The sequence below is a fragment of the Pelodiscus sinensis genome, chromosome 21 (genome assembly GCF_049634645.1).
Source record: "Pelodiscus sinensis isolate JC-2024 chromosome 21, ASM4963464v1, whole genome shotgun sequence".
Lineage (NCBI taxonomy): Eukaryota > Metazoa > Chordata > Testudines > Trionychidae > Pelodiscus > Pelodiscus sinensis.
The window spans coordinates 18,608,616-18,635,660 of record NC_134731.1 but is presented as its reverse complement, the minus strand read 5'-3'; the positions used below and the strand labels follow the sequence as shown (position 1 = coordinate 18,635,660).

General features: G+C 54.7%; 1 protein-coding gene across 1 annotated transcript; it reads right to left on the bottom strand.

The window, feature by feature from the left end:
• Window positions 1–580: 580 nt before the first annotated feature.
• Window positions 581–26,880, bottom strand: LOC102454048 (myeloperoxidase-like). Its single transcript, XM_075905054.1, has 12 exons — window positions 26,781–26,880; window positions 19,328–19,421; window positions 16,980–17,155; window positions 15,298–15,421; window positions 12,946–13,075; window positions 11,600–11,803; window positions 8,091–8,406; window positions 6,824–6,984; window positions 5,675–5,927; window positions 5,068–5,238; window positions 3,733–3,970; window positions 581–1,240 (listed from the first exon to the last, which is right to left on the bottom strand). The coding sequence occupies exons 1-12, from the start codon at window positions 26,854–26,856 to the stop codon at window positions 1,033–1,035; spliced, it is 2,151 nt and encodes a 716-aa protein (XP_075761169.1). The 5' UTR covers window positions 26,857–26,880; the 3' UTR covers window positions 581–1,032.
• Between the last annotated feature and the right edge of the window lie 165 nt (window positions 26,881–27,045).

Here is a 27,045-nt window from a genome sequence, read left to right as displayed (position 1 = left end):
AGAAAATGGACCTGCGGCACGTGTGGAAAAGTCCGGGCCTCGCCATGTGACGACTGAAACGGACAGCGCCAGGCACTCTTAGCCCTGGGCGTGCTCCTGCCCCATCCACGCCTACTTTTTAGTGCGATTGCGGGAGCCTGGCTCCACCCCCGTCAGAAAGCAGTGGAGAGCTCCTCTGGGCACAGACAGCTGTGGCTGGCAGGCACCTCAAGCCGGAGCCAGGTGGGTCCCGACGGGCTCCGACAGGGTGGTGCTCCGAGGGAGCAGGGTGCCAGTTCAGAGCCCTCGGGCCCTGGGAGCAGGGACTGCAGGCCAGGCGAAGGTCCAAGAGCAGGGTCCACCCAGGCTCCCTCGGACGGGGAAGTGCTGGGTCTTTTCTCTTCCTTTGGCTTCCCAAAGGCTCTGGCTGCGCCGCTTGTGGCTTGCAGAACCTCTCTGACTGTGTGCCGGGACCACAGGGGGCAAACCAGCAGGGGGCGGTGGATGCCCGGGACTCAGGAGCAGTGGCCACCCGTTGCCTGGGGCGTGGAGATGTGAAACTTCGTTAACATGCTTCTACCCACCTATTTGTTCCCATCTGGGGCCAGCAATCGGAAACGGGAGGGGTGACACCTGGATACACGTTTGCATGAATCAGGCTTTATTGGGGTCATCTTAAATAAGAGACCCGCAAGGGAATCGGTCACCTGGATGCTAAGAAAGCAGAAGCTCTCGGAGAGGTGCCAGCAGCAGCCTACGATCAGCGATTCGTGCTTTGATTCCATCGGGACTTTGGGAGCTCGTGTCCCTAGCAAGCCCTCGTTCTCCGAGCAATGGCCCCTCGCACACTAGTGACAGGGTGGGACGATTTTTCACGGGGAAGCAGATCTCTGCAAGCACAGATAAAGCAGCAGCCGCGAGGCTGCGCATTCCGGCCAGAGAAAGCGTCACTGGTCGGGTTACACTGAAGTAGGAGAGAATCCCTCGCCAGCAGCAGCCTGAATCCAGCCCTCCAGGGAACTGGATGGAGGTGGCACCGGATGCTTCCTCTCCCTAGCTGCTGCGTTGCTGCCATGGTGACAAGTCAAGCCGGTCAATCGTGCTGCAGTTCACAAAGTCCTCGGGGTAGCGGTTGACCTTGAACAGGTCCGTGGGCACCTCTCTAAGGCGCGTGTTGTCACAGAGCACCCGGGGCAGGGAGCTGCTGCTTAGGGCCCGGCGCTGCTCAGCCGTGAACACCCCGGGGCTCTCCCACCAGAACCTGCAAGAAAGCAGAAAACAGCAAGTTACAGCCTGGGCTGGGCACAGGGTGAGCCCTGGTGCCGCGTGTGTTGGGTGTAGTCTGTGTGTGTTGGGTGTGTTGGGTGTAGCGTGTGGGGGGGTGTAGTGGGTGTGGGTTTAGTGTGTGTGTGTGCATGCGCACACGTGTTGGGTGTAGTGTGTGTGTGTGTGCGCGTGCGTGTGTGTTGGGTGTTGGGTGTAGTGTGTGTGGGTGTTGTGTGGGTGTGTACGTGCATGTGTGTTGGGTGTAGTGTGTGTGTGAGCGCGTGCGTGTGTGTTGGATGTAGTGTGTGTGTGAGCGCGTGCGTGTGTGTTGGGTGTAGTGTGTGTGTGTGCGTGCGTGTGTGTTGGGTGTAGTGTGTGTGTGTGTGTTGGGTGTAGTGTGTGTGGGTGTTGTGTGGGTGTGTGCATGCGTGTGTGTTGGGTGTAGTGTGCGTGGGGGGTGTAGTGTGTGTGGGGGGGTGTTGGGTGTGTGTGTGAGCGTATTGGGTGTAGTGTGTCTGTGTGTGTGCAGTTGGGGATGCGGCCGCAGCAGAATAGCTGCACCAGCTGCAGTGGGCCCAGGTTTTAAGTGTGTTTGTTTCTAATGTGAACCAGTCTCCTGTAGCCGAAGCGTCTCCCGCCAGGCTCCTCTGCAGACAGAGCAGGGCCAGGCTCAGCTAGCCCGAGGGCTCCCTTTAACCCCTTTCATGCTGGTGGGCAGTTTCTCTGCTCCCCCACATTTGGCTCTTCCCCCCCCCCCCCCCCCCATGCAGCCTCGCCCCTGGCACAGCACCCAAGCACTGCGCAGGGACCGGCTGTCCAGTTCTCGACTGGACTTCCATTGGCTGAGAACTGGCCAATGGGAGCTAGGGGGCGGTGTCTGTGGGCAGGGGCAGTGCGCTGAGCCTCCTAATCCCACCCCCTGGCTGCTCCCAGGGCTTGTGCAGTACCAGGACAGGCAGGGAGCCTGTCTTAGCTTCATGGCGCACTGCGGACCGGGAGGCGCCCAAGGTAAACCCATGCCCTCAACACCAAGATCCAATCGGCTCCCCCAGCCCTGCCCCCCCCAAACCCAGAGCCCCCATCTGCAGCCAGGAGGAACAAACTCTTTTAAGTTATGAAGTTAATAGCTCTGCACCCATCTGTAAAATGGGCCCATAGTGCCTTCCAACTCACTGAAGGGACATCCTCTGACATCTGTGATACTATGGGAGATGCCGTGGAATTGCCTGTGAGGAAATGACTCATTCTCTCTTCAGCTCTGTGTACTGACTGATGCCATTTGTCCCCAGAAGCCCTACAACACTCCACCGTGTAATTAAAATGACTGTCAAAAAGCATATGACAAGGGTGCTGAACTGAGATTGCAGGCAGCCGTAATGTTGGCATTTCCTGACCTCTGAGCACTCGGCTTTGCAAACTACATGAACATTCTTTTAATAATGAGTGGTCCTGCGGCACCATAGGGACCAACGAAAATACACAGGATCATGAACGTTTGTGGGCCAAACCCACTTCTTCAGATGAGCTGGAGGGGAAATAACAGAAACCAAGAGATACACAGAACAGCAGATAAAGTACCTGTCACTTGTAGGGCCCCCGCTAATGGGGCTAATTAGGTGGGCTGGAAGTATCCCATTCTTAGCTTTTGATGTAAAAATGCAGCATTAGAGGCAGGGGAGACTGGCTTTATAAAGCGACATCCCGTCTTTGTTCCAGACGGGGGTAATTGTGTCAGATTTGCAGATGAATACCAATTCTGCTCGCTCTCTGTAACTGGATGGTGAAATTCCTTTGTAGAAGAATGGCTACTCGCAGGGGCAGATGACCATTTTGCGAGGCCCAGGGCAGCACAATTTCGCGAGGCTCCCCTTTGCATGCACGGGGCTTCTTGAAGTGCGGGGCCCGGGGCGGCCGCCCTGCCCTATATCCGCCCCTGGCTACTTGTAAATCCATGACTGAGTGCCTAAGCAGGTTAAAATGTTCCCCTCCAGGTTTCTGTGTGTTACCGTTCCTGCCTTTGCATGGCATAAATGATGGGAGAATGGTGGTGACGTGATTGTCAAGAGGGAAATGCTGCTGCAGTGTTACCAGGCGCATTCACGCTGCGGTTCTAAGAAATGGTTTAAAAGTGGCCCCACATGGAAGAGATTGAAGTTGACCTCGTGTTTGCATTTGCGTGGTGGTTTGAGGCAGGCTGCATTCATCCGCCCAGGATGAGGACAGAGAAATGGCCACCGTTAACAGCGATTTAAAGGGGCATTTCACCTTTCTTCAGAGCCCCCGAAAACCCACCCGCACATCAGTGAGGGCAGCTGGCCAGCCACACACGGGTTAATTAACGAGCTGCCCTTCCCTTTAATTACCGAAGGAAGCTCCGGGATTGAGCCATCGGGCTCGGGAACCAAACGAACCCTTTGGGGAGAGGATGGAGCAGCGCACGGCACCAGCTGCCCGTAGCGACTAAAGCTCACTTGCCCCTCAGCCTACCTGTCCCCATCTCGCAGCTTCCTGAACTGCGTCCCAATGAGGCAAGCCAGGAGAGGCCCCACTCTGCCATTGGGCACGAACGGCTCCGCCAGTGCCCCGATCCAGATGTCGATATTGTCCGGCGTCCCGTACAGGGCTAGGAACCGCTTGGCCAGCTCGGGGTTCCTCAGCACCGCGGAGAGTTCCGCCACATCGCGGGGCTGCGAGAGCCCACAGAACCGTCTCCAGGCGTTGTACCCTGCAGAGCCAGGGCAGCACGGTCAGTACCGCCGGGCGCTGAGCCCCTCCCGGCCGCGCCAGCACCTCCTGGCCGGTGGCCCCTCGCTCACACCTGCTCCGAGGGGCGGTTTCTGACCCTGCCCTCTCCCTGCCTGCCCACCCAGGCCACTTCCAAACCCTGCTGCTTCTCCCTCAGCATCGCCAAGATCCTTCTTTGCCTTCCACTCCCACGGCCAGATCCCTCCTGCAGCTCCCACGGCAGCCTCCCAACGGCGGCCCCAGCCTCCTCCGGCCACCCGGCTCCTCCCTTTGCCTCTAGCCCGCCCAGAACCCAGGGACAGAGCCGCCTTCCTGGTCCGTCCGCCCCACTGCATCCCGCCCCTGGCTCTCAGCAGCTCTGATCACAGCCAGGCCTCTGGCCACCTCCCGCAAGTCTCTGTCCAGTTCTCCCTTTCCCTGATGTTCATTCCTTCCCAAGCGTTGCATTACCCACCCCCCTCTGCTGCGCCAGGGTCCCTCCCGCTCCTGCCCGTTTGCCATGCTCTCTAGCATTCAGTCGTCGCTTGCCTCCTCCCCAGGCATGGGCTCCCAGAGTCCCCTGGAGGGCCCCTGCTATCCCTCTTGGGGATTGCTGACAATCAGCGAACTGTTCCTCCGCCCTGACAGCTGTCAGCCTTCCGGCCCAGGCTGCCCTTCCTGGGCTGCCTGGAAAAGCCTCTCATGGTGTGACGGGACTGCAAAGAGCAAAGTGCCCGTGGTGTGCCGTGCCCGTGGCGTGCCGTGCCCGTGGTGTGCCCGTGGTGTGCCGTGCCCGTGGCGTGCCTGTGGTGTGCCCATGGCTTGCCTGTGGCGTGCCATGCCCATGGCGTGCTGTGCCTGTGGCGTGCCGTGCCCGTGGTGTGCCTGTGGTGTGCCCATGGCTTACCCGTAGCGTGCCATGCCCGTGGCGTGCAGTGCCCGTGGTGTGCCCATGGCGTGCAGTGCCCATGGCGTGCCCGTGGCGTGCCCGTGGCATGCCCGTGGCGTGCAGTGTCCGTGGTGTGCCTATGGCTTGCCCATGGCGTGCCGTGCCTGTGGCGTGCCGTGCCCGTGGCGTGCAGGCTTCTGCTGACGTACCTGGGAGACCGTGATCTCTGCCCCGTTGCAGGTTTAAGGAGGCCAGATCCAGTCCCATTATTTCCAGCTGTTCAAAAAGCCGCTCCTGGAGCTCTGCCACCATCATTTGGTTCTGCTTCATTAGTTTTGCAGGGTCAACCAGCATGCCGCGGAGGAGCGGGTCGATGCCACCTGCAGTGAAGGCCAAGTCGAGAAAGTAACAGCCCAGTCGGTCACAGATGCCACCATGCTGGCTGCCTCTGGTGCAACGGAAGGTTAGCCGCCCTGGAACTCTGCAAGCGCCGCAGCTCTCAGTAGCTAATCTTAGCATTAGCACTGGAGGGCAGGGGTGCGGACTAGACCTTCCAGTGCTACGATCCTAGCCTCCTGCCCAGGTAAGGACCCAGAAATCACGGCTTGTCTGCTGGATTTGGCGGATTTATCACCAGACCACACCCTGTCCGGATGCATTGAACCACAGGACGGGCTGGCACGAGCTCGGGGGGGCTGAGCCAGGAACGTGCTTAACGTGAAGCGGGTGTGTAACTCGCAGGGAAGCCATGGGCTTAAGGGCTTGCCGAGCCCCGGCCTTGCTTGCAAACTGGCCTGCAGGCTGGCGCGAGCTCACCTTCCATGACAACCCTCCAGGTCGCGGAGAAGGTGAGGTGGAGCGGGACCTGGGACTGCGGACCCAGAGGCTGGAAGTGTTCATCTAAACGGGTCACCAGCGGCTGGATGGAGCCGTGGCCGAACCGGAAAGCCATGGAGAAGACGTTTGACACGGTGGGGTCCTCAGACTCGTCATAGCCCCGGTAGCAGGGTAGCTGCTTTTCAAGCTCATCTCCAAGCAGAAGTGGCAGGTAGTCTCTGTACGTGAGCACCTGGAAGGGAGCACAGCCTGCGTTTGTTCGGGGGAGATCGCAGTCTGGCATTATCAACAGGGCTAGTCAGACATTCTGGTCATGACACAAGACGTCAGGGAAACAGCTGGGGAGGCCAAAGACAATAAGAAGGAAATTGTCGCTCCCCGAGGCACAATAACAATTCTAGCAATGGCCTGGGGGGAGGGTGAAGCTGCTGCTAGGGGAGGCAGGCCCCCCAGCCCCACTCTTCTGCATGTGGCCCCTCCCATACACCACCCTTGCTCTGCTCCAGGCTCCACCCCACTCTGTCCAGGCCCCGCCCTCCCGTCTCTCTTCTGACCCATGCCCTGCTCACCCCTTCCAGCCAAATCCCTGAACCCAAATGAAAAAAAAACATCCTGCAATTTCTTTGTAAAAAAAAAAGGAGAATTTTGACTCTCCAGAGGCCATGAGCTTCACAGCTCGAAGGGGCTCTGCGTGGCCTGGTAGGAAAGCCGCAGGAGGAAAGGCAGCACCAGCTTTCTGGCCACATGGAGAGGCTCAGAGACCTGGGAATGAGAGAGGAGGAAAAGAGAGAGCAGGGAAGGGCAGTAGCCTGGTCCCGTAGCCCGGCCCAGATGAGAAGGGACTTGTGGGGCGGGGGTATTGCAGGGAGACCCCAGACGTGGCGGTTCCAGGCACATCCCCTGCAGCTCTTGCAACTTTTCAGGTCTGAGAGTTTGACGCAGGCGCCTCAGAGGACGGGCGTGCGGCTGCTCTCATGCTGTCTCAGCGCCCTCACTACCAGCTAATTCACAGCACTTAGCTCCAGCCCGAGGCTGGATTTCAGAATTCTCCTGGTGGCTTGGAACACGGCCCCACTCCTGGCACCAAGGCTGAGCAGGGAACAACTCTGCCCTCCCCTGCGCTAGTACCTGGGTCATAGCGCCAATGATTTTCCGGGCCTCCTGGTAGAGCTTCTCTCCATCCCACTGTGGATTTAATTCCTTCAGCTCTTTAGCCAAGCGATTATGCTCCCGCACAAAGACTGTGTGGAGAGCCGTAAGTCCCAGGTTTTCGGTCACTCGCGCATCCCCTAGTACATAAAACACAGGCTGACGATGTATCCGCCCGAGGGACACTTTTACGTTTGTCGGATTAGACTCTCCTGTGGAGCGTGAGCTGCCAGCAATGCCTCATTACCTGGGAGGAGTAATGGTTCCACGAGGAGTAACGGTAGTTTGGAATAGGAAGCCTAATCCGAACTACCTAGCCCGTGCCGCGTGTAGCCGCAGGCACGGAGTCCGAACTAGCGGACATTTAAAAATGGCGGCGCCCGGCAATATGCAAATGAAGCCCGGGAAATTCAAATCCCGGGCTTCATTTGCAACTCCGGTTGCCTACATTAACCACCCTAGTTCAAACTAGGGGGGTAGTGTAGACATACCCTGAGAGTCACCACGGGGCGCTGCTCTGAGAGACAGCCGGGCCCCTCGACAGCTATGCAGGAGGGCCGATGCTGGGCACGGCGCTGCGACAGGCCCCCTGGGCTGCCGAGAGCCAGAGGCGAGTGCATGCTCTCAACTGAGTGGCTGCGGCAGACCTGATTGGATTCGAACGTAGCTCCAGGATCGGGTGTCCCGAAACGTGCTCTGTGGTGCCCTGGGGCTCCAGGCAATGAGTCCAGGGGCCCCGCAAGAAAATATTAATGGCAGCTCGATGACCCTGGCACTTTGTTACCATTTTTTCTGAGCGTTTTCTTGAAACAAATAGAATGTATAAGAAACAGACAAGAAATACAAATCGAATTCCAGCCCTTCTCGATTTATCTGGGTACCTAGTGGATCGTGATATTTTAAGGATTCTGCCAAATGTTCAGGACCTTGTAGGGGCTCTGCGGCTGACCCTGGGCCAGAGGGAGACAGGGCACTGTGCTAGGGCCTGTAGGACGTGCACCCTGGAAGGGGCCCGCTTTGCTTGTACCCCTCAGACCATGCGTGACTCCGATGGAGGGGCTGGGTCACTGAAGCCCACCTGTGAAGATAATTGCAAGCTGAGTGAAGCGGCGTGCAGGTGCAGACACACCCCGCGGGCTGGGACATTCACGCAGGGGACATCCCCTCCGACTCCGTGTGGGACATCTCCTCCACACTGTGCACATTCCGCTCGGGGCGGGAACACAGCTGCAGAGCGATGACTTACCTGCTTTAAAGCAGGGGATATTCGCAGTCTTGTTTGTGAGTACACAGAGGCTCTGGGACTTGTTCTCAAAAGGCAGTAATCCCAACCCCGCATCGGTAAAGTTCTGGTTCAGCGCCAACAGCCCCAGCTGGTTTGTCTGATTCCGAAGACTCCTCGCTAGCGGCACTTCACTGCCGTACACCATGCCGGCATCCAGGAACGAGGTGATCGCATTGATCTGCTCTCGTGTAAAGGTCTTGGCATTGCAGACTGGAGCTGAGCGGACGAACGGCATACAAGTATTTGGGTCCTTAATCCGTGGGTCATTAAGAGGAATCTGGAGAAAACAAAAGAGAAAGACTCCCAATGTGCAGCTTAAAGATTGGGGTTTTTAAAAGAGATCCCCTAGTTCAAAGGGAATTATTCTAGGGACAATCTATAGCCTGTGGTTTGACAGGAGGCCAGAGTAGGTTACCACAATACCCCTGCCTTAGAACCTCTGCATCTCCCAATGTCCCAAATGCAGCATCTAGTATTGCCATAGCAACAGAAGAACTGACAGATTGGACCAGTCCCAGGGTGCACCTACTCCAATGACCTGTCTCCAACAGTGTCTGGGACCAGATGATTCAGAGGAAGGGTCGTGAAGTCCGGAGCAGACAGGCATGCCCTCATCTGCACCCATGCACCCTAACCCCTCCTACTAAAAGCCTAGTTTAAAACCTGAAGTAGGATTTTTATAATTCTGACCAAAACTGTCTTAGTATTAGCCCTGCTAAATCTGGCCTTGGTATGCATATGACTGTCCAGCCCCTCTTTTCATCTTGCTGCATTCACCATCTAGTGTTGGTGAGTTCCAAAGTCTGTTGGTTTATATAAGGCCTTTGTATTTTTTCTGTCATATTCTCCATCCCATTCGTCATGCATCATAACACCTTGTTTGCTTTTTGGGCCCCAGCTGCATATGGAAGGGAGTTTTTCATTGAAATGTCCGCAGCGATGCCCAACGTCCTTTCCCTGCATTATAACGAGAGTGCCCAGAGCTCTACCCTGAAGCAGCCAAACAACCCGCACCCTTGTCACAAGAATATTCGTTAGACCCAAAGTCAAGAGCTCGGAAGTTAGGAAATGACACGTTCTATGGCTGCCTTTCACTCTAGCTTGTGTGTGTCCATTTTGTGCACTAGAAAAACTAGCGCCTGTGCCACGGCCCACACATGCCAGGCACAGACTAAAGACGGCAGGGACACCCTGAAGTCTGGAATTTGTAAGCCTTGGAGCACTCGGCCCTGCTGTCTGGGTTGTCTGTGTGAGAGTCGTTGCCTTTTTCAAAAAGAAAACAGGTCAAGTCAAATTATTTTATATGCCATAGTCACTTCCTCACTCCAGGTTGAACCTCCCTAGTCCAGCACCCTTGGGACCCGACCAGTGCCGAACCAGAGAGTTTGCCAGACCATGGGTGGTCAGTGTTGTCTAGCAGCATCAGCAGCACTTCCCCTGCTTGTGGGGCCTTAGCAATCACTGGGGGGTGAGTTAGAGCTAACCCCTGAGAGCCAGGACTGGGGGATGCAAACAAACTTCATGGGACTGCGGGAAACTTGGCCACCCCCCTGCCAAGCAGATGCCCGGCGAACTCACATCATGCCGGACCACGGGTGGTGCCGGAGCAGGGTGCCGGGCTAGAGCAGTTCAGCCGGTAGTCATGTACCCTAGGCAGGTTTTGAACTCTCCATTCGGCACTGCCTACTCCCGCTGAAGAGCTCAGAAGTTAGGAAATGGCTAATTTTGCGGCTGCTCTTGACTCTAGTGCCAGCCGACATCAGCATGGGTACAGCTGCTGCATGGAGAGGAGTCAGGCTGGCTCTCGTTCCCACTCCCTGGGTGTCCCCTGAGAGAGAAGGGCGCTGTGTGGGGAAGATGCCGGGGCATTCCCAGGACGGTGGCTGCAGTGGGGGCCCAGCCTTTCCACGTGGCTGGGCTCTCTCTGTGCCCAATTTCTAAAGCCAGGTGCGGACACCGGAGCTAGCAGAGCTTCTCCGAGGAGGCTGCCAGAGGATTTTGTGGTGGAATTGTGAGGGAGGGTCCAAGCTCCGCTGGGGAGCCAAGGGTTAGGGAGCAGCTCAGGGCACAGACGCCCAGCCCAGCTGCACCTGCAGGGCAGGCTTGTGATGGAGGCTCCGCGGTTGAGTCAGGGTGGCTGAAGGAAGGAGCAGGCCCCCTGCTTGGACCAGCCCTGTCCGCCGAGCCGCCGGAGGGAGCCGGCACTGGAAGGGTGGGTTGCGCTTGCTGGAGAAGAGCTTTCAGATCACCGCCCCGGGGGAGCCCATCCGCAGGCTCCCGTGTGACTTCGGAGGGGCAGAGGCTGGGTAGGAAGGGACCCAGCGAGCAGGTTGGGGGGGGGCCTGTATTGGACCTGCCGGTCACTGGGCTCTGGGCTGGCGCCTGGGTGGAGCAGGGAGGAACCATGTTCCACTACCACACCCCTCAGATGCTCACCACTGGCCTGTCATGGCTGTGGGCTCTTACCACTAAGCCATACTGCTGGGCTTGGACCCAGTCCCATGTGCTAGGCGAGCTACGTGGAGAGGCTATTTACTATTGCAGATGCTGCCACACACGCTGACTCCCAGGGGGTTCCATTACATCCAGGATTTACAGCTGGGTTCAGTGACTTTCCACCTCCCCCCCCCCCCCGACATTGCTCCATTGCCCTTTACCACCAGCTCCCAGGGCTGGCCTGACCATGAGGTGAACTGAGGCGGCGTCTCAGGCACCAGGCCGGGGGGGGGGGGGGGGAGAACGAGGACCCAGAGAATCGAGACCTTTCAAAGTTTTGGCCCAAGCGAGGGGCATGGGGGAGTCATTTGAGCTCCCACCTCAGGTGCCAAAATGCTGCGGGCCGGCCCTGCAGCTGCCCCAGGACCACAGAGGGTTCGGCGCTGTGACGTGGTGGGGGTACCTTGCTGGTTGCTGTGCTGGGCAGTGGGCTGTGGGTGACCCCCACTGGCTGTAGCATGGCCCAGCAGGGCAGGGGGTGAGTCATTATGCAAAGAGGGTCTCTCAACCTGTCCGACCAGCTGCCTCCCAGGGAGAGAAACAAAGGAAGGGGGATGCCGCCCCTGGCTGGAGGCACGGCTGGAAGAGGGTAGGTTAGTTTCTGTCTGGGAGCATGGAGGAAGCAGCCTAAGGAAAGGGGCTGGGATTTAGGGGCCCAGTCTCCCCCATCTCAAGGGGGGCTGAGGCATCCGAGGCCTGCCCTGTAACCAGATTCCATCTGTGCTGGGCTGTATCCTGGAGAAGCAATAAACTCCCTCTGTTCTACTGGCTGGCAGAGTCTGTCCGTGCCATTACGGGGGTGCAGGAGACGGGAAAACCCCAACGCATCGTCACAGGCGCGCTGGAGGCTCTTGGGCCAGTTCTCACGTTCCATCCCCACAACGTCGTTTGGGTCTAACCCTCGACCCTGGTCCCCGGGTCGGAGCCGGGGGCTGCCCCTGCAAGGGGGGAGGGAGCTGGGGTTTTGGTGGTACCTTGATCGGGAAGCAAGGTGGCTCGAAGACGCAGCTGGTCTCACAGTGAACGTCTTGGTTGTCGATTTTTGTAGTTGTGAAAGGGGCTAAGTCCAAATCGTGGTCGACCCACTGGCCCCAGTGCATGAAGAAAAGGGAGCGGGCCTGGTCCGGGGTGACGTTCTCGTTGGCCGTGTGGATGATTTCATTGGACACTTGCCGAACCTGCCCGGCGAGCAAAGAGGCAAAAAGGGTGAGTTGAGCTCCACAGGGCCAGGCTGTAACGGGGCGGGGGGGGGGCTGCTGCAGACCTGGGGACGTATCGGGCACCTCGCTTCACTGAAAACCAGTCTGAAGTTCAGTGAGGGTGAGTGATGCAGCCTTTGTCTCCCGCTTGAATCTTGGACAATCAGCATTGTGCTTTCTCCCTTCCAGCCATTCAGCCGGGGGAGGGGGGGGGAGGGCTCCTAGTACACCCCAAAATCCTCTTCCCTGTCTTCCTTCACACCCCTGCTGACGTGCACTAAGCGCATGATGCGTAGGCCTTGAGTGGGAGGAGTTTCACCCTCCACGAGACTCTGTGGCCAAGAGGGGGGAGTTGCCTGGGCAGTGAGAGAGAACGAGGCTCTGTTCCCCTCGAGGGCTGGCTGGAGCACGTTAGCTGGGGGATTATACTGCACCTCTGAGCACACTGGCCCGGTGCAAAGTGCTGCGGACAGCACAGAGTTCTTAGCACCCCCGGAGGGAATTGGTGAAACTGGAAGTTACGGGCTGCTGGCTCCCACTCTGAGGGTATGTCTACACTACCCCGCTAGTTCGAACTAGCGGGGTAATGTATGCATACCGAACTTGCTAATGAAGCCCGGGATTTGAATTTCCCGGGCTTCATTAGCATAAGCGGGGAGCCGCCATTTTTAAATCCCCGCTGCTTCGAACCCCGTGTAGCGCGGCTACACGGGGCTCGAACTAGGTAGTTCGGACTAGGGTCCTATTCCGAACTACCGGTACTCCTCGTGAAACGAGGTGTACCGGTAGTTCGGAATAGGCACCCTAGTCCGAACTACCTAGTTCGAGCCCCGTGTAGCCGCGCTACACGGGGTTCGAAGCAGCGGGGATTTAAAAATGGCGGCTCCCCGCTTATGCTAATGAAGCCCGGGAAATTCAAATCCCGGGCTTCATTAGCAAGTGCGGTATGCATACATTACCCCGCTAGTTCGAACTAGCGGGGTAGTGTAGACATACCCTGAGCTCCTTCTGCCCCGTGCAGCAGCCTGGCCCAGCCCTCTGCCCAGGGAGCAGCGCCGCCCCCGTATTGAAATATGGGAGTTGTTGATTGGCCAAGGACTCAAGTGACCTCAGCCTCGTACCAGCGGGAGCGGAAAGCCGTTATACAGTTTGCCTTCCTCTAGTCCTTTGGGAAGACACACTCCATCCTCATACTCTGCGGGGAGCCATCGGGCATAGCCATGGTTGGAAGCCCCAAAATACGCATTCTTCCTGGAACGCGGGGAAGAAAACAAGCGACTCAACGACTGCTGAAAGGACACAGAGTCTCTCCCTGGAATGTGACGATAAATAGGAATCGTCTCCAGGTTCAGAGGCAACGGCTATGTTCTGACAAGCCTCCGAGACAGAGACCTGGCGTCCCTGAGCACAGGCTGCGGTTAACACCGGCCTAGCAGGATGAATCGCCATCTTGGTCTTCTCCCGCAGAGTTAATTTAGGTAAACAAAGCATCGCGCAGCACTAGTGGCCCCCTACAAGCTGCAACCCAAAGTGTGAAAGCCCCAGTTAGATCGACGGCATTTCCCCCATAAGAAACTCGCCGCTTTCGCTAAGAGAGCTCTCAGGGTAGTCCCACATGGCCTGCCCTTGCCTGCAGTGTTGTGGCTCCAATGGAGCGTATTGCCCCTCTTACAACCCTGCTGGGGCAAACCCACGTTCCATTTACCTCCATGGATTTGTTCTAAAGGATTGTATCTGCCGAGGTCAGACTGACGGTTTCTAGTTGCCTAGGTTACTACCCCCTCCCCGCATATGAAATATCAATAAGTTTGTTTCTCTTCCATCATGTGGTACCACCCCAATTTGATACTTTTAGTAAAAATCTTTACCACTGGATTGGCAATTTTATGTTCTAGTTAATAGAATCAGAGACTATTAGGGTTGGTCATCTAGTCCACACCCGCCCACAGCAGGGCCAACCCTGCTCAATCAGTCCGGACAGGGCTGTGTCGAGCCAGGACTTAAACACCCCTAGGGATGGAGATTCCACCCCTCCCCAGGGAACCCAGCCCCACGCTTCCCCACCCGCCTAGGGAAAACAGCTTTTCCTAATCTCCAACCTAGACCTCCCCCCTGCAACGTGAGCCCATTGCTCCTTGTTCTGCGATTGGCCCCCCGAGAACAGCCTCTCGCAGCCTCTTTGGAACCCCCCTTCAGGGAGTCGCAGGCTGCTCTCAAATCCCCCCTCACTCCGCTCTTCTGCAGACTAAATAAGTTCAGTTCCCTCAGACTCTGCCCCAGCCCTGAATCATTTTGGTCGCCCGCCTCTGGACCCTCTCCAGTGTACCCACATCCTTCCAGTAGTGGGGGGCCCAGAACTGGACACAATACTCCAGATGTGGCCTCACCAGTGCCTAGAAGAGGGGAACAATCACTCCCCTAGATCTGCTGGCCATGCTCCTACTAATGCACCCTAATATGCCATTAGCCTTCTCGGCTACCAGGGCCCCCTGTTGACTCATCTCCAGCTTCTCATCCACTGTAACCCCCCGGTCCCTTTCTATCGAACTGCTACTTAGCCAGTCGGTCCCCAGCCTGTACCAGTGCTTGGGATTCTTCCCTCCCAAGGGCAGGACTCTGCACTTGTCCTTGTTGAACCTCATCAGATTTCTTGTGACCCAATCCTCTAATCTGTCCAGGTCACTCTGGACCCCATCCCTGCCCCCCAGCGTATCTACCCCTCCCCAGGATTTTTCTGGGTACTGATGTGAGGCTGACTGGTCTGTAAATCCCCGGATCCTCCTTCATCCCTTTTTGAAAGACAGGCACCACATTTGCCTTTCGCCAGTCATCTGGGACCTCCCCCGATGGCCAGGTTTCCAGAGGGAACGACCAGTCCTGGGGTATTCCCCCGACTTGAACCTCTTTGAGCTTTGCTTCCTCCTCACATTTCCAGACCCTTATCCCACCTGCTCTACATTATCAGCCCTAGTGAAGCAAGGGGCAGCGAACGCCGTGGGCCGTACCTGCACTGCAGGGAAGGGCAGAAGTGGCCGGGTGGAGGCTGATCTGGAACGGCCATAAGAAGGGACAGAGCCACCCCAAGCCTCTCCCTCTGGGCCCTTCCCTGAGATTTGGTAGTGAGGAAGGGCCTGAGTCCCCCTGCCCTCCCCTTTCCCTGGCCTCTGAGAGATGCTGGGGGGCTCCGGGGGAGGATGAATGGCGGCTTGGCTGCTGGGTCCCAGGACTGCCTGGAAGGCTCAGAGGGGAGACTGTCTCTGCACAGTTTGAACAGCGAAGCCTGCTACACACCTCCAGGTTTGTTCCGCATTTGTGCAGCATCTCGCTGGGCCCGTGCTACTCCCGCACTACAACTCACTAACGCTACAGCGCGTTCTGCATGGTGCGAGGGTCTCACACTGGTACCTCTAAGGGTCTGTCCTGGCCACTGTGTCGGCTGGAGGCCCGCTAGTCCCCACGACCAATTGACCAACCTGTTGTTGCATTCTCCAGTAATGGTCCGGTAGGGGCTACTCTCTGGGCAGGTGATGGGACGAATCTGGTAGTCGCAACCAGTCATCTTGGAAATCATTTCCTTCTGCTTCTTGCTCAGAACATCTGCAAGAGAAGCCCGTCAGTGTGAAGCCTTTTCTGGAGCCCTCTCCAATGGCCCGTTTCAGGCGTCCCCAGCGGAAAGCTCTTCAGACAAAGAGCATCCCATTTAAACTCTCTCGTCGCAGCAGCCGGACGCAGAAGGGCCAGCGTCACGTTCTGGAGCACGCTCGGCATCTCAGGCCTGGGAAGTGGTTTCTTTGCGATCTTCCTCTCGGTGCTTGGAGCCCCTGAAGTGGCGGGCGGGTACTGGGAGGGACTCAAAAGTGCTAATGACAAAACCACCCCTGTGCTATCCCCACCTGGTTCGACGACGGGTGGGACAACATTCCTGTAGGAGGGGGTTAAGTGCGCGGTGTTTTCAATGACTACGGTGACGTAATTGGAGGATAGGCTGAGGGACTAGGCAGGGGCAGTGGAAAGGGAAGATCCGAGGAATGGTGCGGCTGGAGGAGAAGGGGAGGGAGGGTGGCAGGGAGGGAATTTACTGCTAAGTTGGGAGGCGCTGCAAACTTAGCAAGAAGAAAGCAAGAACCAGGAGATTTGAGAAGCCGGGGGTCACACCAGGCTGTTTGCCTCTAAGTCGGGACAAACTTCCTCTGTCAGGGATGCAGAGCTGCATCTGTCAGGGATGGTCTAGACGGTGCTTGGTCCTGCCGGGAGGGCAGGGCACCAGACTCGATGACTCTTGAGGTCCCTGCCAGTTCTAGTGTTCTAGGATTCTAGGATTCCTGCCTGGAGGAGCTAATGGAAATGGTGGGAGCTGGAACTTCTGGGACATTTAGGCCACATTAAGTATCAGAGGGGGAGCCATGTTAGTCTGAATCTGCAAAAGCGGCGAGGAGTCCTGTGGCACCTTAGAGACTAACTGAAGTGTTGGAGCATCAGCTTTAACTTATTCTTCACTACTGGGAAGATTGATGCTGCAGCAACTGATTTTCCAGAGTTTGATTTAGTGGGTCTAGTAGAGACCCACTAAATCAAATGCTGAGGGTGCCCCCTCTGATGCCAGTATTCAGTGTGCAAGGAATAAGACCTCCTGCTATGGAGAAGGCACCAAAGGTCGAATTAAGGATGTCGACTCCAGCTATGCAATTCATGGAGTGGGAGTTGCGTGCTTGAATTTGAACTTCTAGGTTAGTATAGAGAAGGCCTTACTGGACGGGCAACTAGCACGTGTGCAGCTGGGAGCCAGAGTCGTAACTAGCTAATCTGGCGCCTGAGGGAAGACCGTCCTCGGTGTGGGCGAGGCGCTGACGTGGCGCGAGGCACGAGCACAGACAGCGCAGGAGCTGCCTTCTCTGCGCCCCCTCAGCTCCGCGCCCGCCGCAAGTGCCTCACTCGCCTCGCCTTTGTCACGGCCTGCTGGGAGCAGCCTGAGCGGGAGGTGTCAGGCCGAGGCGGGAGGTGGGTTCCATTGCCAGGGTTTGCGACGGCGCCAGCACTGACTGCGTTGTCCTTAGGGGGCTCCAGGCCTTGCCTGGCTCAGCCGTGGCTCAGACCCTGGGGCAGAACCACCACTGGGCTCTCCTGCCAGCGACAGGTCCCCTGCTGCTCCCCGTACCTGTGAGGTTAAACTCCCCTTTCACCATCCGAAGCAACTTCTTCTTCAGGATCTTCAGGGTGGTTTCCAAGTAATCGGCAGCTCGGATTGCAGACCTGGTTCCTGCCACCGGCTCCTTCAAATGCTTCAGGAAGTCGCAGGGGCGGGCGCTCTTTTTCGGCAGCTCCTTCTTGCTTCTGCAAACCAAAGGACCCTGAAGCGTGCACCAGTCACTGCTGGCCGCAGCCCACCCCTCTGAAACAAGCCCTGCATCGCCGTGCGGGAATTACAGCCAGGCCCCAAGCAGTGAGGAGCAGGCCTGGAGCAGCCCGCTTGATCCTGGATGGCCTACGGAGCCGGGGCTCCCAGGCCAGCGCCACCCGGCACACACCACCCAACCCGGGACCCTGCTTGGCAGACACTCCCTGCTTTCTGTACGCTTTGTGTGATGGTCTCACCTACAATCCTGCTCACTTCTATGGAGCTGTGAGAGCGCAGCCAATTGCCTGCTGCGTGCAAAAGCAGCGGCTCTCACAAGCCCTCTAGATACACGTCTGGGGTGTGTCTAGTCGACAGGCTTTTGTTGACAGAAGTTTTGTCGTTAGATACTGTCGACAAAGAGCGTCTAGACGACAGCCAGTTCTGTCGACAAAGCCGCTTTGCCGACATGACAGTGTAGACGCAAGGACAGTGTAGATGCAATAGCGCCCTCTGTCCACAGAACTCTGTCGACACAAGGTGCTATTCCTCGTAGAATGAGGTTTACCGCCGTCGACAAAGCTGCTGAGTTCTCTCGACATTATGTTGAGAGAACTCAGTGGCAGTGTAGACGCAGGTATCATTTTGTCGACAAAACCCTGTAATCTAGACACACTCTCAGACGTACCTAGGGAGTGCTAGGGAGGAGCCAGTGGATGAGCTACGTGTCAGACCAATGATATGGGGAAAGGCAGGCCAGAGGCCCTGCCTCCCTGCCTCCCTCCCTCTCTCCCTGCATTAATTTGGGGGTAAGATGTGCGGGATAAGTTGGCCTGGGAATGTGGCTGCTCCTTTGGGATCGGAAGAACTTGTTCAGGGTTGGTGAGTTTGGCTTTCGTAGCCTCTCATCTGGACCGCGAGCGGCACTGGGGCTGGCCCGGGAGAACTGGACTGTCTAGGGAATTGCTTGCAGGACTCCTTGTCAGCCAGTGTGGCAAATAGAAGTGCTCTGTGTGACTGGTTTGGTGCCTTGTAGTGGGGGACCCGCTGCCTTGGGCTGTACGAGTCCTGTCTCTAAGCAATTCACTCTGAATTGACCCTGCAGATCTACAGATCCACGCTAGAAAAAACATTCACAACCCCTGAATGCTGATGTCTCCTTACCCAACCTGTACTTGTGCAAAAGCAAAACTCCCCAAATACCGGAATCGTGTTCACCTGTTTATGTGTAAAATTGTGCCCCGAGGAGGGATAACACAACTCCCTTGTCCCGTTCTGGGCCCCGAGGAGGGATAACACAACTCCCTTGTCCCGTTCTGGGCCCCGAGGAGGGATAACACAACTCCCTTGTCCCGTTCTGGCCCCGGGGAGGGATAACACAACACCCTTGTCCCGTTCTGGCCCCGGGGAGGGATAACACAACACCCTTGTCCCATTCTGGGCTCCAGGGAGGGATAACACAACTCCCTTGTCCCATTCTGCGCCCCGAGGAGGGATAACACAACTCCCTTGTCCTGTTCCGGGCCCCGAGGAGGGATAACACAACTCCCTTGTCCCATTCTGCACCCCGGGGAAGGATAACACAACTCCCTTGTCCCGTTCTGCGCCCCGGGGAAGGATAACACAACTCCCTTGTCCCGTTCTGCGCCCCGGGGAAGGATAACACAACTCCCTTGTCCCGTTCTGTGCCCCGGGGAGGGATAACACAACTCCCTTGTCCCGTTCTGGGCCCCGGGGAGGGATAACACAACTCCCTTGTCCCGTTCTGGGCCCCGGGGAAGGATAACACAACTCCCTTGTCCCGTTCTGTGCCCCGGGGAGGGATAACACAACTCCCTTGTCCCGTTCTGGGCCCCGGGGAGGGATAACACAACTCCCTTGTCCCGTTCTGGGCCCCGGGGAGGGATAACACAACTCCCTTGTCCCGTTCTGGGCCCCGGGGAAGGATAACACAACTCCCTTGTCCCGTTCTGGGCCCCGGGGAAGGATAACACAACTCCCTTGTCCCGTTCTGCGCCCCGGGGAAGGATAACACAACTCCCTTGTCCCGTTCTGTGCCCCGGGGAAGGATAACACAACTCCCTTGTCCTGTTCTGGGCCCCGGGGAGGGATAACACAACTCCCTTGTCCTGTTCTGGGCCCCGGGGAAGGATAACACAGAGTGAACTCACTTTTCCCGTTCGTACTTGTACGCAGCATCCACCAGCTGCTTGGCCTCATTGGTGCTGCTCAGAAAGAAGGGATCTGGTAGTTTCTCCACGACATCTGGCCCAAAGATAGGAAACAGCAGGATGTGAGGACAGCGCACGCCCACGTACTGCCCGCACACACCCAAGGAGAGGAACACAGGTGTCCTCCATGCTGGGACCCTGCTGCAGTTCCCGTCAGGCACTTAAAGCCGTGCCTGGAGTTGGATGGAAGTTGTTTCTCTGCCATAGCTCCATAGACTGAAAGGGTTCCAAGCACTGAAGAAAGGGAGCCACAAAGCCAAGTTAAACTCGGGGCCACGGGGCGAAACCGAGTGGCCTGTCCATCTAGCCGACTTGGAGTAGAGATCGAACGGTCCGTTCTGGCCCATGCTCCAGGAATTAGAGTTCCCACTTCCCAGCTCCTCAGGAGGACAGAACGAAGCTTTTTGGAGCCAGCCATTCTTCAGCGCTCAGCTCAAACTGCGTCTGCAGCTGCTGTCTCTTCTCCCTGCTCCCACCACTCAGCTGTGCTCAGACCTGCTGGTGGACTGAACACAAGTCAGGGCCCTTAGACTGTTCTTGCCAGATGTGCTCACCAGACCCTGTCTCCTCTCGCTGCCTGCACCCTGCCCAGGGCACCTGGAGCCCCACCTGGCTTCCCAAGCCTGATTGGTGAATATCCTGCCAGTTTGTGACTCCATTTCCATAGGGGCTGGGCTTCATCAGGGGACACCACCACACTCTCTGGTGTGTACACTGAACTCTGGCCCTGGGGGGCAGGGATGTGGGGCCTGGATTGCTTCCATAAGAGTGGCCATATGGGTCAGACCAAGGGCCCATCCAGCCCACTGTCCTGTCTTCCAACAGCGGCTAATGCCAGGTGCCCCAGGGGAGTGAACAGCATAGGGAATCATCAAGTGTCCCTCCCTTCACAATGTCCTCTGGCAAGGAGTTCCACAGGTTGACTATGCACTAGCAATAGCCGGATATCCCCTCTCTGTAGCTAAATACGTAGGCTCCCTCTCATTGAATGTGTGACCCCCCAGACGCCACTGGACGGGGCCTTCCAAGAAAATCAGTGGGTATGTCTACACTAGCCCCCTAGTTCGAACTAGGGTGGCTAATGTCGGCATTCAAACTTGCAAATGAAGCCTGGGATTTAAATATCATTTGTATGTTCACAGGCGGGCGCCATTTTTAAATCCCCTTAGTTCAAACTGACTGCCTGCGGCTACACACCTCATTGCAGGAGGAGTAACAGTTAATCCGAACTAAGGACTTAGTTTGAATTAACTTCTGACTGCCGCATGTAGCCGTGGGCAGTCAGTTCAAACTAAGGGGATTTAAAAATGGCGCCCGCCCGGGAACATGCAAATGAAGCCTGGGATATTTAAATCCCGGGCTTCATTTGCAAGTTCGAATGCCGACATTAGCCACCCTAGTTCGAACTAGGGGGCTAGCGTAGACATACCCTTGTGGACACTGCAGCAGCCTACAAACAGCTGTAGAATTTCAAGCTGGATTCCTTGAAAAGTTTTGGAACCCTTTCCACATCTCCCAGACGGTCCTCCCGTGTCTTATGGCAACCTATGAAGCCAGGGGAGCCTGTGAGGTAACTGTACCTCTGGGTGCCCCAAGGGTTTTTGACTCCCAGCTACGGCTCTCGGATAGAGACCTGTGCCTCCTGCCCCTGGACCAGGGAGTTACGGTGCACAGCTCCCTGCCTTCCCCTGCAAGCAGATAGTCTCTGTCTTAGCCTCTGCCCCTTTCCTAATGATTCCCAACTTCACTTTGCTTTTTTGATGGCTGCTGCGCACCAAGTGGCTGTTTTCCGAGAACTCTCCACGACTTCAGGCTCTCTCTCGAGTGGTACCAGCTAATTTAGTCCCCATCACATTTTGTATGTAGAGTTGGGATTGTGATTTCCAATGCGTGTCACTTTGCGTTATCAACATTAAAATTCTTCTATTTTGTTGCCCAGTCAGCTAGTGTTGTGAGATCCCTTTGAAGCTCTTCACAGTCTGCTTTGGACTTCACTAGCTTAGGCAGTTTTTTGTCATCTGCAAATTTTGTCACCTCCCTGTTTCTCCAGATCATTTATGGGACACCATGAGTTACCTCTCCCCATCTCAATCCATGAGAGGACCTTGCCTCTTACCCTATGACAACTTACTTCTCTTAAGAGCTTTGGGTGCGGGACTGTGTCAAAGACTTTCTGAAAATCTAAGTACACTCTATCCCCTTGGCCACGTGCTTCTTGACTACCTCAAAGAATTCTAGTAGATTGGCGAGGCAGGATTTCCCTTTACAGAAACCATGTAAAAAAGCATGTTAATCTACGTCTGACAATTCTGTTCTTTACTATAGTTTCAAGCAATTTGCCCCGTACTGAAGTTAAACTTACTGGGTTGTAACACCAGGATCACTTTAGAGCCCTTTTTAAAGATCAGCATCACATTAGCTATCTTCCTGTCATTAGGTACGGAAGCCGATTTAAAGGGTAGGCAACAAACCACCGTCCACAGTTCCGCAATTTCACAATTGAGTTCTTTCTGAACTGTTGGCTGAATGCCATGTGGTCCCGGTGACTCGTCACTGTTCAGTTTATCAATTTGTTCCCAAACCACCTCTAATGACACCTCCGTCTGGGACAGTTACTCAGATTTGTCACCTGCATAGAATGACTCACATTTGGGAATCTCCCTCATGACCTCAGCCCTGAAAACTCATGAAAAGAATTAATTTAGTTTCTCTTCAATGACTTTATCGTCCTCCTTTGGCATCGTGATTGCCAGGGGCTCCACTGGCTGTTTAGCAGCTTCCTGCTTCTGATGGACTTAAAAACATTGCTATTACTTTTTGAGTTTTCAGCTAGCTGTTCTTCAAACTCCTTTTTGGCTTTCCTAATGATATTTTTACACTTCTTTTGCCAGAATTTTATGCTCTTTCTATTTTCCTCACTAGGATTTAACGTCCCCTTTTTATCTCTCACTGCTTCTTTTACTTGGTTGTTAAGCCACGGTGGCACTTTTTTCATTCACTTACTATGTTTCTTTTTTAAATTTGGGATATATATTTAAGTTGAGCCTCCAATATGGTGTTTTTGAAAAATTTCCATGCAGGTTGCAAGGATTTTACCTTTTACACTCTACCTTATAATTTCTGTTTAACTAACAATCTAATTTTTGTGTAATTCTCCCTTCTGAAATGACTTAATGGTTTCTTGCTTAATGACTTCTTGTTTCGGTCTTTACCGAGAAGTCTGATGATGAAGGAATGCCTAACGCAGAGAATGCTAGTGGGAAGGGGGTAGGTTTAGAAGATAAAATAAAAAAAGAACAAGTTAAAAATTACTTAGAAAAGTTAGATGTCTGCAAGTCACCAGGATCTGATGAAATGTATCCTAGACTACTCAAGGAGCTGAGAGAGGAAGTATCTGAGCCTTTAGTTATCATCTTTGAAACGGGAGAGATTTCAGAAGACTGGAAGAGGGCAAATCTAGTGCCCATCTATAAAAAGAGAAATAAGAACAACCCGGGAAACTACTACAGACCAATTAGTTTAAACTCTGTGCCAGGGAAGATAATGGAGCAAGTAACTAGTGGGGTAATGTAGGCATACCGCACTTGCAAATGAAGCCCGGGATTTGAATTTCCCGGGCTTCATTTGCATAAGCAGGGAGCCGCCATTTTTAAAACCCCGCTGGTTCAAACCCCGTGCAGCGCGGCTACATGGGGCATGAACTAGGTAGTTCGAACTAGGCTTCCTAGTTCGAACTACCGTTACTCCTCATTTCACGTGAAATGGGATGTAGTTTAGATGTAGCCTACGTGTGAAACTGATTGATGACTGCAGTTTAAGCCCATGGCGGATTGTCCTCTCCTCAGAGGCCAGGAAGAACAATTTTTCTCCCTCCTCCTTGTAACACCCTTTTAGATACCTGAATACTTCTATCATGTCCCCTCTCAGTCTTCTTCTTTCCAAACTAAACAATGGGCTTAAACTGCAGCGAGGGAGGTTTAGGTTGGACATTAGGAAAAACTTCCTACCTGTCAGGGTGGTTAAACACTGGAATAAGTTGCCTGGGAAGGTTGTGGAATCTCCATCTCTGGAGATATTTAAGAGCAGGTTAGACAGACATCTGTCAGGGATGGTCTAGATCTTGGGTTCCCAAACTGGGGGGGCATGAAGAACTTCCGGGGGGGGGCATGAGGCGACCCAGTTACACACACCCCGTCAATCCCATCCCAAGTTTTGCTGCTGTTTTTTTTGGGAGGGGGCGTGAGGGTTTCTCAAAAATCAAAAAGGAGGCGTGATGCCAAAAAGTTTGGGAACCGCTGGTCTAGATGGTGCTGGGTCCTGCCGTGAAGGCAGGGGACTGGACTCCGTGACCTCTCGAGGTCCCTTCCAGTCCTAGTGTTCTATGAAATTAAATGACCCAGCGTTGGGCTGCTGTGGTGTTTTTCCCACCACAGGAATATTACATTGAATTATATTGTGGTCTCTATTTCCAAGTGGTGCTCTGGGACCAGACCCTGCGCTCCACTCAGGACTAAATTGAGAACTGCCTCTGCTCCGGCGGGCTCCAGCACCCGCTGCTCCAAGAAACAGCTGTTTATGGTGTCAAGTAACTTTATCTCTCTAGCTAGTCCTGAGGGGACATGTGCCCCGTTGATATGAGGATAGTTGGAATCCCCCAGTTTTTTTATTTTGTGGCTTCCCTAATCTCCCTGAGCATTTCACAGTGAGGCGAGTCTCTCGAGATGTGTATAGCCTGTGTGACTCATCTAAATCACCCTCCTCCTCGTCCAACACACACACTCACACACACACACACACACACATATACTGTTTTCAGTTCCTGGAGAAGCAATGAAAAATCCTCCCTTAGAGCTGCAAACAACCGCTGGCCCACTGCAATACAGAAACCAGGTGCTGCATGCAGACGCTAGATCCCCCAAAGACTGCATGCAGCTGCAATATCTGTCCATCTTAAATTCTCGTGGCTTGAGTTAGATCATTTACTTCGAAACGTGTCTGACGCAACCAGGAGTCCAGAAGGTCTGCTGCAGGTCTGAGACAAGCCGCAGAGCGTGAGAAAAGTTGGTTTGCTCTTGACCCTCATGCACCTGTTCAATCTGGCGGTATCCAAACACCAAATCCAAACTACTCAGATGTTTGGCTCCTTTTGTGCCCTTCTGTTAAGGCTCCCACCAAGTTAACCCCTTGCTCCTTTCCCACCGGCCTGCTACTCTGCTCTTTTTCACTAGCTAAACTTCCTGCTCCACCATGATAATACCCAGTATCCAACTGGAAACCGTGGGCAGCCCCGCTCGGATACTGGTAACTACAAACACTCCTGCAGATTCACAGCACCGGTGCTTTGTCCTCCGGGATCTCACTGCACGAATTATCTAGGGACCAGTTTGTGGGTTGTGTCGGACGTGGTGTTCGCAGTGGTCCCTTCTGGCCTAGGTATCTGCACATGTGAGGCTGGTGACAGAAATCATTTAGTTCTTCAACAACCTCAGTTTTTCTGCTTTGTTTAACTCCCTGGGAGTCAGCCATCCCGCTGGCTCTCCAGCAGGGTTCCTGCTGCTGCTTGAGAATTTCTGACTCTGTTTATACCTTCAAATATTTACTCCATCTTAGCCTCCCTTGGTTCCCTCTGACTGCTAGAGTGTGTTCTTGCTAACTGGCTGGGTGGGGCTGCGTTTCCAAATCCCAAAGAATTTTTCTCTGGTTCAGAGAAGCCCTTGAATCTCGGCACTTACTCTTCTCTTCCTGGTTCCCTTTTGCTCAGCAGTTTGCATGGGACACTCAGCCACAGTTTTCATAGGCAGCCAAATCTCAGGGTGTTTCTGCCTTTTCTCTGGCCGTAGGGCTGTTCTGAAGAGCTTCCTTATTGCAACTGAAGTCCCTTTTCTATACCTAGTGTTGCAACAAGCGGGTTTTGTACCTTATTTCCCTTTAGCTATTAACTCAGTTACATTGTGGCCGTTATCACTTGCCGGCTTGTTGGAGGAAGATGTGAGTTGGGGCTGTTTGATTCAGTCTATTTCATATGCTGACGTAATTTAAATCAAATCTGTCACAGATTCTGTGCCTCTCGCAAGAGCCCACCGAGCCATGTTTAATCACGGCCGTTCTCTCGCGCTGTTAATGCTACCAGGAGCGCGTGAATTCTTCCCAGGGCATAAGCTGAGGTCTCATTCCAGGTGGCATTGGTGGGGGCCCTTTCTATTGAATGTGCCCTGGACTTCCCATTGAATCGCCCTTTCTCTCTGTTGCTCTAACTTGGCCCCCTTAAAGCTTTCAGGGGTTGACATGTTCCAGAAATTCTTTGGCTGTGTCTAGACTGGCCAGTTTTTCCGGAAAATCAGCCGCTTTTCCGGAAAAACTTGCCAGCTGTCTACACTGGCTGCTTGAATTTCCACAAAAGCACTGACTTCCTACTGTCTGAAATCAGTGCTTCTTGCGGAAATATTATGCTGCTCCCGTTCAGGCAAAAGTCTCTTTTGCGCAAAGCCTTTGCGCAAAAGGGCCAGTGTAGACAGCTCAGATTTGTTTTCCGCAAAAAAGCCCCGATCGTGAAAATGGCGATCGGGGCTTTCTTGCGCAAAATCACGTCTAGATTGGCACGGACGCTTTTCCGCAAAAAGTGCTTTTGCAGAAAAGCGTCCGTGCCAATCTAGATGCTCTGTTCTGAAAATGCTTTTAACGGAAAACTTTTCCGTTAAAAGCATTTCCGGAAAATCCTGCCAATCTAGACGCAGCTTTTCTGTCTCCGGCTGAACATTTCTGGCAAGTTTAAGCAAAATAGTGCAGCTGTTTGTATGAAGACTAGGGGAACAATAGGTAGTTTTGCCAACTTTTCCCCAACCATTTTCTTAAAGGGCTCTCGTGCCTCCCTGAGCTGAGAACTGAAATTTTGCAAGAGTATAAGCCGGGAATGGAGCATCCGAAAAACGAGCTGCGCTGGTGTTGCCAAAACTTTCCCAACCAAATGCTACTTTTTGAGGGAGGGGGCTGATGCAAAACAACCCATTTAGGGAGACGAGCCATTTTCATGCTGCTGCCAATCCATTTTGTTTCACCACAAGGGACATTACTGAGTCCGTTGCCTGGAGCTCAGGCCCTAGCAGGCTGCATTAGGGGACCTGCGTTTCGTTCTTGGCTCTGCTGTATGTGACTTTCTTTGTGTCCCAGAGCCAGGCATGACCTTCTCCGTGCCTCAGTGTTCCCGTCTGTAAAAGGGGATCATGAGTAGGTCTACCCACAGCAAATATACACGTCCCAGGCCGATGTTTTATTGTGGGGAACACAGGCACTTCAGATGCATATAGGCTGGGTGGGGGCCCACTGAGTTTGGAACCAACCTCACATCTCAGACTCCGAAAGCAGAACATCAGGTGCAGAAGAAAGAGGACCATACCATTTACGGAAGATCCAGCTGCCAGGCACAAGCTCAAGGCCACCAAGACTGTGAAGAGGAGAATCCCTGGCTTCATCCCTGGAGAGAAACACAGATGCACCTGGCTTATTAGCCCTGCCTACAGGAGGTAGAGGCCTTCGGTGCCAGCCACCCACAGTCAGAGACCAGCTGCCCTGCCGGTTTGAATGGGAGTCTGGAAGGCAGCCTGCCTTGGCTGAGAACGTTTGCTGGGAGTCTCAGCTGGTGGGTGACGGGTTCTGCCTGC

Coding starts and splice junctions, on each gene's coding strand:
- LOC102454048 (XM_075905054.1), bottom strand. CDS start 26,856: ATGAAGCCAGGGATTCTCCTCTTCACAGTCTTGGTGGCCTTGAGCTTG. Junction 6,985..8,090: donor TATCCCCTGCTTTAAAGCAG/GTAAGTCATCGC, acceptor TTTATGTACTAG/GGGATGCGCGAGTGACCGAA. Junction 5,928..6,823: donor TCATTGGCGCTATGACCCAG/GTACTAGCGCAG, acceptor GCTCCCTTCCAG/GTGCTCACGTACAGAGACTA.